The sequence below is a fragment of the Salvelinus alpinus genome, chromosome 25 (assembly GCF_045679555.1).
Source record: "Salvelinus alpinus chromosome 25, SLU_Salpinus.1, whole genome shotgun sequence".
Lineage (NCBI taxonomy): Eukaryota > Metazoa > Chordata > Actinopteri > Salmoniformes > Salmonidae > Salvelinus > Salvelinus alpinus.
In genome coordinates this window covers 37,971,953-37,985,176 of record NC_092110.1, presented here as the reverse complement: position 1 = coordinate 37,985,176, position 13,224 = coordinate 37,971,953, and the positions used below count along the sequence as shown (strand labels likewise).

General features: G+C 40.2%; 1 protein-coding gene across 1 annotated transcript in view; it reads right to left on the bottom strand.

Annotated features, from left to right (window-relative positions):
• Positions 1-12,913, bottom strand: part of LOC139553914 (MAM domain-containing glycosylphosphatidylinositol anchor protein 2-like) — a 196,083-nt gene extending 183,170 nt beyond the window's left edge. Inside the window, exon 1 of the mRNA XM_071366690.1 lies at positions 12,019-12,913. Within this exon, the coding sequence (XP_071222791.1) occupies positions 12,019-12,091 (73 nt within the window). The 5' untranslated portion in view covers positions 12,092-12,913. The remainder of the gene's footprint in view (positions 1-12,018) is intronic.
• Between the last annotated feature and the right edge of the window lie 311 nt (positions 12,914-13,224).

The following is a 13,224-nucleotide window of genomic DNA, read 5'->3' as shown; positions in this document are numbered from 1 at the left end:
TTCTTTATTATTTTAGTTAGGTCAGGGTGTGACATGGGGTATGTTTGTGTTTTGGGTGTTTATTATGGTAAAGGGGGTGTTGGTTTTTGTGTATGGGTTTGTGTTGAGTGTATGTGTCTAGGATTGTCTATGGTTGAGTGTAGGTGTTTAGGAAAGTCTATGGTTGCCTGATTTGGTTCTCAATCAGAGACAGCTGGTTATTGTGGGTAATTGTCTATGTTGAACGTTTGTTGCTTGTCTGTGCACTTACGTTATTTAGCTTCACGGTCGTTTGTTGTTTTGTTAGTTTGTATATAGTGTTCGTTTTGTGTTTTCCTCTCTCTTCTCAATAAAATAAGATGTATTTTGCACACGCTGCGCCTTGGTCCAATCTCTCACAAGAAGACGATCGTGACACAACAACCAACTTGACAGAGCTTGAAGAATTTTAAAAATAATAATATGCAAATATTATATAATCCAGGAGTGCAAAGCTCTTGGAGACGTACCCAGAAAGACTCACAGCTGTAATTGCTGCCAAAGGTGTGGGGTGTGAATACTTATATAAATTAGATATTTCTTCATTTCATTTTCAATACATTTGCTAAAATGTCTAAAAACATTTTTTCACTTTGTCATTCTGGGGTATTGTGTGTAGATGGGTGAGAAAACATATATATTTAATCTGTGTTGAATTCAGGCTGTAACAACAAAATGTGGAATAAATCAAGGGGTATGAATTCTTTCTGAAGGTACTGTACTGTATGTACTAATGTAGCCAGGATTCTGTATGTTCATGTTTGTCTATCGATAATGCATGCAGAACCCATTGCCGTAGGGTTCATCAGAACCACAGTACTGTGCAAAGCTAGCCAATAATAATCTTTGGCTTTAACTGGTGGCCTCCAGATGTGAGGATGACTGACTTCTCCACTCCACCCTCTTGTGCGTGAGTGGTGAGGAGGTGTCCTCTGCGTAATGAGGGTAATAACAGGAAGAAGGCGAGCTGGAAAAGAAGCAGGCCAGGCTGCCGGCCAAGCCTCACCACTCAATGTTATACGGGCCCACTTTCTTCGGAGGACACAGCAGTGGAAATGGACAGTGCATCTCCTTAAACCAATGGGATAAATCACTGATTCTGATATCCTAAGATGTCCAATAGCAGTACCACCTGTGGCTTTTCATTCTTGTCCAGGCAAGTCACAAATATCATATACCATGTGACATGATATATCAATATATTGTAAATACAGTGCCATACGGAACTATCCCACAAAGGCGTAAACTGACAATCACAAAAGAGGTGTGTATTTTTGCACAAATCTGCTCTCTGTCATCTTCATTTAATGTTTAAACTCGTATAGCCACTGTCAGAGATTGTCCCCTTGGAGAGAGACGTTAACAATAGGTACTGTCAATGGGATAAATGACTCGGACTTATCATGTTCAACTGAAGTTATAATAAACTGAACAAAAATATAAAAACTCAACGTGCAACAATTTCTACGTTTTTACTGAGTTACAGTTCATATAAGGAAATCAGTCAATTGAAATAAATTCATTAAGCCTGAATATATGTATTTCACATGACTGGGCAGTGGTGCAGCCATGGGTGGGCCTTGGAGGGCATAGGCCCACCCACTGGGGAGCCAGGCCCAGCCAATCAGAATAATTTTTTCCCCCACGAAAGGGCTTTATTACAGACAGAAATACAGAGAAATACTCCTCAGCACCCTCATCCCCATTTCAGCTCATCAAACATGGGACCAACACCTTACATGTTGCGTTTAGATTTTTGTTCATATACTCAATTTCGACCATATGGACCATGTGACTAATTCAAGTGTTTGGCATTGTGTGGCAACGAATCAAAAAAAAGATCTGCTAACGTCAACAGAATATCAGTGTCGGACTCTCTTAGTGCAAGTCAGCAGTCGAACACTAAACACGTGGAAATATAGTGGCTTTTCCACTTAATTGAGAGGGCTTCAGTTTTTCCTCATCTGTAGCTGGCTTCTCCAGTGCTCTGTGAACCGAGCATTTGCCTAATCTGTGTGTGTTGATAAAACATCCAGCACTCTCTCTCTCTGGCAGATGGCTTCCTAAGGCCAAAGAATGCCATTATGTGGGCAGTGCAGATTAACGAGGGACAAATGAGCAGATACATTAAGTCACACAATAGCACTGTCTGTCAACAAACTGCTGTAGTTGTCCTTACATGCAATATATTCTATCATAAAATATACAATGTCCTATATGTAATACATCCAACAATATTTCAGTCAATGAGAGGGATGTGAATGCAATAACAATGTAAATGCCAAGATGTGGTGAAAATAAGGTTGTGTAAGAGACCTATTTTCCATGTTCCAACCATCCGTATAACAGAGTAATTCATATGTGTGGTTATGTAACTGTGTATCACAACAATCTTGACTCCTTAGCAGATGATAATTAGCTGGGAAACAGAGGAGAAAATAAATAAAATATTATTACATTACAATGAATTATTGAATTATGGAGACTTTTCATTGTGAGTCAGATAATCCTCAAAATGCAACTGAAAATCACCCCGTCGAACTGTTCACTTTTATTCCTGTCTTGACCTCGCCGTTAGCCTCTCGGGTGGCTTCTTATGCTCAAAGTATCGATGGTGAAGATACCTCGCTCAGAGCTGCTCATACGGTAATTTAATTCCAAATGAAAATAAATAGTCAGCGAGAAAATATATACTTAGTATAATGGGTACTGTGCTCTCAACCTCCAACCACCTCTCAATATCACAGAAATATCTATTTCAAAGCTTGGCTTCTCTTCAGTGGACGGTGTGAACAAGCGCTATGGAAAACCACGTTACGAAAAGTACACCAATCATCTTTATCTACACAGGTTTTTTGCAGACCTGCATGGGGTCAAATAGTATTTGTTTTCTTCAGCTGTGCTTGATTGAGCTTGGCTGGCTCAATGGAACGAACGGTCTCAGAAATGCAAACCCTGTCCATCTGGCACTCCAAGGAAGGCTCAATCAAACGCTCAAAGAGTATTTTAAAGACAATCAATACTGTTTGGACACAGTTCCGGTTATTTGTACAGGCCTCAGCTGTTCCGGCATTCTGTTCTTAAGCTCTTAGGGATCCTAGAGGTTTCCCTCTTGTTTGTCGCTGTGCAAAGTCAGCTGTGCTCGTTGGGACTGACGTCATCCGACCTGATCCCCGAGCGATGGGATTAACCCCTAGTACAGTATATGCATTGTTGCTTTCACTGACCCAGCATCAGTCATTTTAATCACAGCAGTCCCTGTAATGCTGAGCAATGCACGCTGTGTCTTAATAATAAAATCTAATGGCAGCAGGCGCTTTAAAAATATACTTTTCTCTGTGAACAATGACTATTTTTGTTTGCAGAGGCTAGCGAAAGGAAGGATGGAACGATTGTTTGTCCTGTGAAGTATATTATTCTGCGGTAGTGTACTGTAACTAAAGTACATTACTGCCTCATCACAGCTAAATGATTCATGAAAATGATCACTGGGACATTTTTGATTCTCTGGTCTGCAGATGGTTGAACCTACAGTACAGTATTGCTGCACCAACAAGGGATAATATACTGTGTTAAAGCATGGAAGAATGACTTGAAGCATTCAGGCTCATGGGGTCAATGTTCACACCACCCACTGAAATACTGATCGTATGCCTTCGAGAAATGCCTTATTGTTACTCGAACTGAGCCGAATACTCCACATAGCAGCGTATACTTCTGTTTGTTGCAGTGTGTTCCCAAGGCGATTAACTAACTGAATGTGACTGGGGAATCGGGTATCATCTGCGGCCCGTGGTTACAAGTTTGTGTCGATTCCATGAGGCAGAGGCGACGTCATCATGAAAAAAGGATTGAAAATGTGGGCATATGTTTGTGTAGAAAAATCTGAATGAATTTGACCTGCCTTTATTCAGTAACACAGTATCTAGTCTTGTGTTACCATACTCCCAAGTGTAGGAAGCCTGGAGCTGAGACTACACCGTATCTGACCCATGGATCAAGTCTACCCCTCTGAGGATCTGTAGAATAGAGAGAAGCAGGTGGGTGAGAGAAGACTCATTTGAATATGGTTTACACTGCTAGGGAATGAGAGGGCCCGGATCCAAGAGAATTGGATGAGGAACAAAAAAAATATATATGAATCTTTCGCAAATCAGCATTAATTTGAATAGTTTAGAAGTAAATTTCGTGTCTACGCCATTTACAATGTTTTGTAGACTTCAAAAGCATTGAAAGAAACGGAGAGCTATGCAACTATATTTTAATGCTGCAGAGATTTATTTGATTTACGGCATTTAATGTGAGCTGCAATTAAATCATTGTCAGCAGCAAATGTACATGATGTATGCCTACTGTCACAGCAGTAAATTACTGAACACTACAAGATACTGTAAAAATCACAATCTTAGTTTGCTACAAAAAAAAGTCAAAATGTTAAACAGCTTCTTTTTTTAATTTTATTCATGAGGTATGAACATAACCTACACTATTAGAAAAAAAGTTCCAAAAGGGTTCTTCGGCTGTCCCCAAGTGAAAACCCTTTTTGGTTCCACATAGAACCCCTTTGGTTTCCAAGTAGAACCCTCTGTGGAAATCAAGAAAGGTTATTCAAAGAGTTCTACTCTGGGGACACCCAAAGAACCCTTTTAGGTTCTAAGTAGCTACATTTTTTTGTTCTAAGAGTGTATGTGTAAATTTGGCATGTACAAATTCTGGCAGGGTTTGACACCATACTCTTTGACACCATACTTGTGCCAGCACTCCAGAGGCAACCATTAGCACCTAAAAAATCCTTCCAGGTTGACAATTAATTCAGGTCTTTGTTCTCTTTTTATCAAGCCCATTTAACTTAAACGTTTTACTTAATCTTCAATAAGACACAAAATGAGTATAAGAAAAAGGCTGATCAAAGGTAAACCTGCTTTCAGAGCAACCAAATGAAAGTAGTGAGGTTTACCATTATCAGTCGAAGCCTCTGAATCCATACAAATTACTATGCATAGTGCATATTTCAAAGCAGTAATATTGTAATTAGGGGCCGAGGAGTGAGTATTAATGTTTGGTATTGGCTGTGACGGAAAAGATGCTGGCAGCATAATATTCCTGCAGATACGTGCAGTACACTATACTACATTAATACCTGAAGTTAGATACGTGCAGTACACTATACTACATTAATACCTGAAGTTAGATACGTGCAGTACACTATACTACATTAATACCTGAAGTTAGATACGTGCAGTACACTATACTACATTAATACCTGAAGTTAGATATGTGCAGTACACTATACTACATTAATACCTGAAGTTTGTCGTTAATGACAGTTAAGAGAGAATTTGATCACATAAACCTTTATCTTAGGAAAACAGTTGCCTACAGATAAAGACGTGCAGACAGTAACAATGTGGCAAATCTACAAAACCTCTTTATGTATTCACAAAAAATACAACTGCATTGTCAAAGTAGCCTAATCTATCAGCAATGTTGCCCAATATAAAAATGTGGTGGGGGACTAAGCTGTGGGGAACGAGTTGGAAAATATCAATGAACTGATTGAAACACTGACTAATTTTTTGTGTTGGCCTGGTACTGCTTCTAAAGACGTGTACTGTAAGTCCTCCAAGGGCACAATATTGCATAAACACGGCTAAACCTAGTACTGTAACACCATATGTGACCAACAGCAGTTGGGTGATTCTCACGAAACCAGTCTGTAGCAAATTGAGTAACAAACCCCATGATGCATCTGCAAAAATCAACTCTCATTCGGAAGACTAAGATGTCTAGTTTTTGGCAAAGTGTATTATTTTAAATACATTTTACATTTTCGCCTGAAGTCTATACTCACCACAAATTGTCATTACCAAAATGTGTCTGAAATAAATTATTGAATCATTTTATACAATTTTACTTTAGAAAAGCCTAACTGATTTGAGTAAAACACAACATATCTTGCTGTAGTTTGTCCATAAATCATACAAATTGTATACTAGTTGAAGTTTCCATTAAACTATACTATTTATTATGTGAAAACACAGTGTCTGTGGACATGGGGGTCTCTTTACCGTAACACTTTCTAAAGTTCATGTAAAAACTCCAATAAATGTTTAAAATTAAATTAGATTCACCCATGATGCATCGTCTAGAGTAGTCCTTAGATGAGCACAAGTTAATTTATTTGCTTATATACTTTCAGAATGAGGTTCTTCTTCTCAAACACCCCATTACCCCACTTGGCCTTCTCATTACCGAAATGGATAAAAAGCTCAATTTGGGAAAAAGTCAGACAACCATTACCTTAACAACATGGAGGCAATAATGGGCTTTAGTGAAGTGGTCAATTGTTTACTGACTCATAATAATGTGTCTCCTATTATTTACAGATTGACCTAAGGGCCTCTCATTACCGAAACACACATTTCTCATTACCACGTTATTTTTAGGTCCGTTTTGGTAATGAAAACCTTAAATTAGGTATTGATAATAAGCTAATTATAATGTATAGTCAATGGTTGTCTCCGCTGGTAACTTTATTTATTTACTAGGACCACTCCCTAAAACTATTGTATACATTTTTGGTTAAAAAAAAAATGTTATATGATTAAGTAGGGTTTGTCAAGAAATATGGATTGTATAAACCCGATTTAACTTACTTTAAGCCTCAATCAGCAGTTTGGGTTTCGGCAAAGAGCAACCCCACCACTTAAAGTAGGAGCTGTTTTCACACTAACATATACTGTTGTTTGATATCCCAGTTTTAGATCATTTACATGCATTTTGTGTTATGCAGTTTGCCCAAAGGATCCCATTCAATCCAGAACATCTAAAAATACCTTTCAACACAAATATTCACATCCTAATACACCAATACTACTTGTAAAAACCTTGGATGAAGTATTAACTTTGTTACATTTAGGTCCACTTTTGACTTTTGAAAATACATGCATGTAATTACAGTACTTTAATAAATTGCATTAACATCAGTGATTTTTGTATAATGGCAAACTGATACAAATCGGTAAAAAATTTCATGACAAACTATGCACACACATTATCGAAACACGCAGTCTCATCTCTGATACCTGCTCATCATTACCGTAATGCACCAATATTTAGGAAATAATCAAAAAATAAAACAAGCAATTTTGGCTTAATCGGATAGTGTGACTTTTGTACTTTATCCAAATGTGTGAAAATCAATATAATTTAAAAATAACATGCATATATAGACAAGTGATTATGACAACAACAAAAAAAGGTTGTGTTACAATAATGAGAAATTACAAAATACATCTTAATAATTACATTTTCAGTGTTAAGTTTAACTCAGGCCTTTTCATTAGGGGAGCAATGTTTAAAAAAATACTAGAAAGTGATTTGTTTATTAATTTTTGGAATTTGAAAACTGTTGCAGTAATGATAATTTCTGTGTTGGTAGTTGTGGAAATTGTGGTCAAATGCATAATATTTGATTTAAAAAATATGCATAATAATCATAAAATAAAAATGTACAGATCCTAATCTCAGTGATCCAAGAGGAAATTGAGTGAAAAATGACACTTGAGAATTTTGGGGTCAAATGTCAGTTTCGTGAGAATGACCCAGTTGTGGCTAGTATTTGAGAAGTCTTGCAGAACTAATGCTTTGTAGATTGTAGATCTTATGGGTGGGTGGTCAAACGGGACGTCAAGGGAAAAAGACCAACCACACCCTAAGTGATGTAGACCCACTACTGCACACCCTAAGTGATGTAGACCCACTACTGCACACCCTAAGTGATGTAGACCCACTACTGCACATCCTAAGTGATGTAGACCCACTACTGCACATCCTAAGTGTTGTAGGCCCACTACTGCACACCCTAAGTGATGTAGACCCACTACTGCACACCCTAAGTGATGTAGACCCACTACTGCATACCATACGTGATGTAGATCCACTACTGCACATCCTAAGTGATGTAGACCCACTACTGCCTACCCTAAGTGATGTAGACCCACTACTGTACACTATAAGTGATGTAGACCCACTACTGCACATCCTAAGTGATGTAGACCCACTACTGCACACCCTAAGTGATGTAGACCCACTACTGCACACCCTAAGTGATGTAGACCCACTACTGCACATCCTAAGTGATCTAGACCCACTACTGCACACGCTAAGTGATGTAGACCCACTGCTGCACATCCTAAGTGATGTAGGCCCACTACTGCACATCCTAAGTGATGTAGGCCCACTACTTCACACCCTAAGTGATGTAGACCCACTACCGCACATCCTAAGTGATGTAGACCCACTACCGCACACCCTAAGTGATGTAGACCCACTACTGCACACCCTAAGTGATGTAGACCCACTACTGTACACCCTAAGTGATGTAGACACACTACTGCACATCCTAAGTGATCTAGACCCACTACTGCACACCCTAAGTGATGTAGACCCACTACTGCACATCCTAAGTGATGTAGACCCACTACTGCACATCCTAAGTGATGTAGGCCCACTACTGCACATCCTAAGTGATGTAGGCCCACTACTGCACACCCTAAGTTATGTAGACCCACTACCGCACACCTTAAGTGATGTAGACCCACTACTGCACACCCTAAGTGATGTAGACCCACTACTGCACACTCTAACTCTAAGTGATGTAGACCCACTACTGCACACCCTAAGTGATGTAGACCCACTACTGCACATCCTAAGTGATGTAGGCCCACTACTGCACATCCTAAGTGATGTAGGCCCACTACTGCACACCCTAAGTGATGTAGACCCACTACTGCACACCCTAAGTGATGTAGACCCACTACTGCACACCCTAAGTGATGTAGACCCACTACTGCACACCCTAAGTGATGTAGACCCACTACTGCACACCCTAAGTGATGTAGACCCACTACTGCACACCCTACGTGGGTTTGCTGTTATGCCAATTTGCCCTGATGTTATTATGGTGCTATATTCCTTTTATAGAAATACATTAAAATGCACCAATAACCACCAGAAGCTATAAGAAATAGCGTTGTACATGTTCCTTTAATTTGGATGGTTCCCGGTACAATAAAATATAATCTTTCCTTTAAGCAACACCATATGGCGTCTGTCATATCCCAGTAGGAAACCCTTCATAAAGGTTGGGTCACGTGTAACATATGGCAGAACAATGCTGCTGGGTGAGCAATGTATACTACAGCCTTGGTCAAAAGGTCTGGAACTTTTTGATAGTGTCCTCAACCTGTACCCAGAAAATAGCTGATTCAAGCCGTGGTCCAGCTGTTCTCCATCAACTGCTACATGTGGCAGAATAATCCTGAAAGCCTCACAGGCCTTTGTTAAAAGTGTTCCCCCGTTTGCAATGGGGTTGTGTATGGGGAACTTCTTAAGACGGGGAAAAGTGTAGACTCCCTGTATGTGAGTGGACTACAGCCAATGCCAAGAGGTCTGAACCTTTATGGCACAGGTGACAGTGCACTCGACTCACCACATAACCACAGGCAGGGCTCCTGATTCATTCCCAACTCTGGCTAATGGCCACCCTATGGTTTCAATCATGCATTAAGTTAAACAGTGGATCAAATATGGCACAACATACAGTTGAAGTCAGAAGTTAACATACACCTTAGCCAAATACATTTAAAGTCCGTTTTTCACAATTCCTGACATTTAATCCTAGTAAAAATTCCCTGTCTTAGGACAGTTAGGATCACCACTTTATTTTAATAATGTGAAATGTCAGAATAATAGTAGAGAGAATTATTTATTTCAGCTTTTATTTATTTCATCACATACACTCAATTAGTATTTGGTAGCATTGCCTTGAAATGGTTTAACTTTGGTCAAACGTTTTGGGTAGCCTTCCACAACCATCCCACAATAAGTTGGGTGAATTTTGGCCCATTCCTCCTGACAGAGCTGGTGTAACTGAGTCAGGTTTGTAGGCTTCCTTGTTCGCACTCGCTTTTTCAGTTCTGCCCACAAATGTTTTATAGGACTGAGGTCAGGGCTTTGTGATGGCCACTCCAATACCTTGACTTTGTTGTCCTTAAGCCGTTTTGCCACAACTTTGGAAGTATGCTTGTGGTCATTGTCCATTTGGAAGACCTTTTTGCAACCTAGCTTTAACTTCCTGCCTGATGTCTTGAGATGTTGCTTCAATATATCCACATAATTTTCCTACCTCATGATGCCATCTATTTTGTGAAGTGCACCAGTCCCTCCTGCAGCAAAGCACCCCCACAACATGATGTTGCCACCCCCGTGCTTCAAGGTTGGGATGGTGTTCTTCGGCTTGCAAGCCTCCCCCTTTGTCCTCCAAACATAACGATGGTCATTATGGCCAAACAGTTCTATTTTTGTTTCATCAGACCAGAGGACATTTCTCAAAAAAAACTATCTTTGTCCCCATGTGCAGTTGCAAACCGTAGCCTGGGTTTTTATGGCGGTTTTGGAGCAGTGGCTTCTTCCTTGCTGAGCGGCCTTACAGGTTATGTAGATATAGGACTCGTTTAACTGTGGATATAGATACTTTGTACCTGTTTCCTCCAGAATCTTCGGTCCTTTGCTGTTGTTCTGGGATTGATTTGCACTTTTCGAACCAAAGTACATTCATCTCTAGGAGACAGAACGCGTCTCCTTCCTGAGCGGTATGACGGCTGCGTGGTCCCATGGTGTTTATACTTGCGTACTATTGTTTGTACAGATGAACGTGGTACCTTCAGGCATTTGGAAATCGCTCCCAAAGATGAACCAGACTTGTGGACGTCTACAATTTTTTTACTGATGTCTTGGCTGATTTCTTTTGATTTTCCCATGATGTCAAGCAAAGAGGCACTGGGTTTGAAGGTAGGCCTTGAAATACATCCACAGGTACACCTCCAATTGACTCAAATGATGTAAATTAGCTTATCAGAAGCTTCTAAAGCCATGACATCATTTTCTGGAATTTTCCAAGCTGTTTAAAAGCACAGTCAACTTAGTGTATGTAAACTTCTGACCAACTGGAATTGTGATACAGTGAGTTTTCGTGAAATAATCTGTCTGTAAACAATTGTTGGAAAAATTACTTGTGTCACGCACAAAGTAGATGTCCTAACCGACTTGCCAAAACTATAGTTTGGAGTGGTTGAAAAACGAGTTTTAATGACTCCAACCTAAGTGTATGTAAACTCCCGACTTCAACTGTATGCAGTCATGGAACTGACAGAGAGAATCTGACAGAGAATCTGGGGGGACAAATTCTCAATACCAGTGATCTGATCTTGTAAAAGTATTAGTCTCTGGGAACGACATTGAGCTAATGATTATTAATAGGCAATAAAATGGGGTAATGAAACTATTTCAAGATCATTTCTGGGTCTTGGTTTTAAAGGCCCACAATCGCATTATTGCTCATATTAAATTATTTTCACATTCCAACCTTCAACATTCAATTTATGCTTTTCTCTAACCATTCTGATTTGATAGACTCCAACATTTAGATACACCAATAAGGATTTATATACATGATTCCATCAAATTCCACCAGCTCTACACGTCAGATTCGATGTTGATGCCTTTGCCAGGCTCTTGCTGCCTTGGGTGGTAGATGAGGCTTGGCAATCGGTCTTGGGTTGGTGCCAGTCGATTTACAGCACGCGCTAACGCTGTGGTGGAATAGTATAAGTTTGGACCAATAAAATCACATAATCGATGAGATGTCATTGGGGGGGGGGGGGTTTACGCTCAGAAACAGTGCCGCTGGTCCGTTCCTTAACCAGCCATGCACCATAGGTTTGAATAGCCCAATGCCCTGAGAGCACCTGTGGTTTCAGCGAGCCACCGTCTTAATGATGACATAGAGTACATATAGGCTACCTGTTGTAGTTTACAATTCTACAGAAAACAGAGCTGGACCGTACAGCATACATTTTGCATTTGACTACATTTTCACAAGGTCAAGTTGGTGGTATTAATGATAGCTGTTGGGTATTTAGAAATGCGTTGGCTTACCATACACTCCTTGGCAATGAATGCCCTCCAAAAAGATGTTGAACAGCCACAAGAGACCGAAAACTAAACCCATCTTCACGTTAATGTCAACATATCCACTTCGATGGTGATAGGTTCTTCCCAAGGAGAGATGCAGCTTGTCGGAACTCAGTTCCCGCGGTTCCGCACCAGGATTCAGCGTAAATCTGGTTGAGACACCATTGACACCGGGTAACGAATGTTTATTTGAAATGCATTTGGTTCTGTGAATATTTCAGTGGGAGCAGGGACAGCAGGTAATAGCATAAATGATTCACAGCGATGGATAACAACTGGTAAATGTTGTGCCTACAATGGCACATCAGTCAAAATCGCCAATGTCCGTGCATTCTTTGAAGCCTCAACAGGATCTCCTTGATTGTGACATTGTAAAAGTAACCGAGAATGCAACGCCGATAATTCTTTCGAGAAAACGCTTATACCGATTCCAGCAGCTTCCATTGCTAAACGGAGATTAAAGACATTCTGATATCCACTTGCGGCTTTCCCTCCCCTCTCAAAGGCTTGCCACAGTGTTCCGAGGACAGCAAAGCAAAAGGTTTTCCTAGAAGCTGACACTGAGCCGCTGGATGTGACGCGTTCATGCAAGCACTATGGCCAAAGACCGTGAACGTGCCATCCCCGGCGGATAATAATTCCCGGTTTTAGAAGCGTATTTGACTCATGATGCAGGTTACCTATGTGTATCTCGAAATAGCAAACGACGATTCGTCGTTACGTTACTCGTTTTAATCTGAAAGTGTCTTGTACAAATTATTATTTGAAGAGGATGTGTTGGTTCTGAGATGGTCAGTAATGCTGTGCACTACGTACTGCGCTGAAACGACAAGCCTCCGCTTCCCGCCGACATCTAGTGCATGACTCCTCATAGTCCGGGGCCTTAACGAAAACAACGTTATGAAGCAGATACAAGCATGGAATTTGGTACAAACATACCGCAGGTGATATGAAAACATCCCAGAGGGGGTGCCAATTTCAAACTGAAAAAGGAAGCAAGTTATCAGGAAAATTCCAAATGGCTGCAATAATAGCTATTTGACCATTAAACACTGTAATGCAACAGATAAAAGCATTACATTTGGAGCAAACATTTCTCAGATCATATGAAAACATCCTAGAAGGGCTGCTCATTTCAAAACTGACCAGGAAGCAGAATTAAAAATGGCC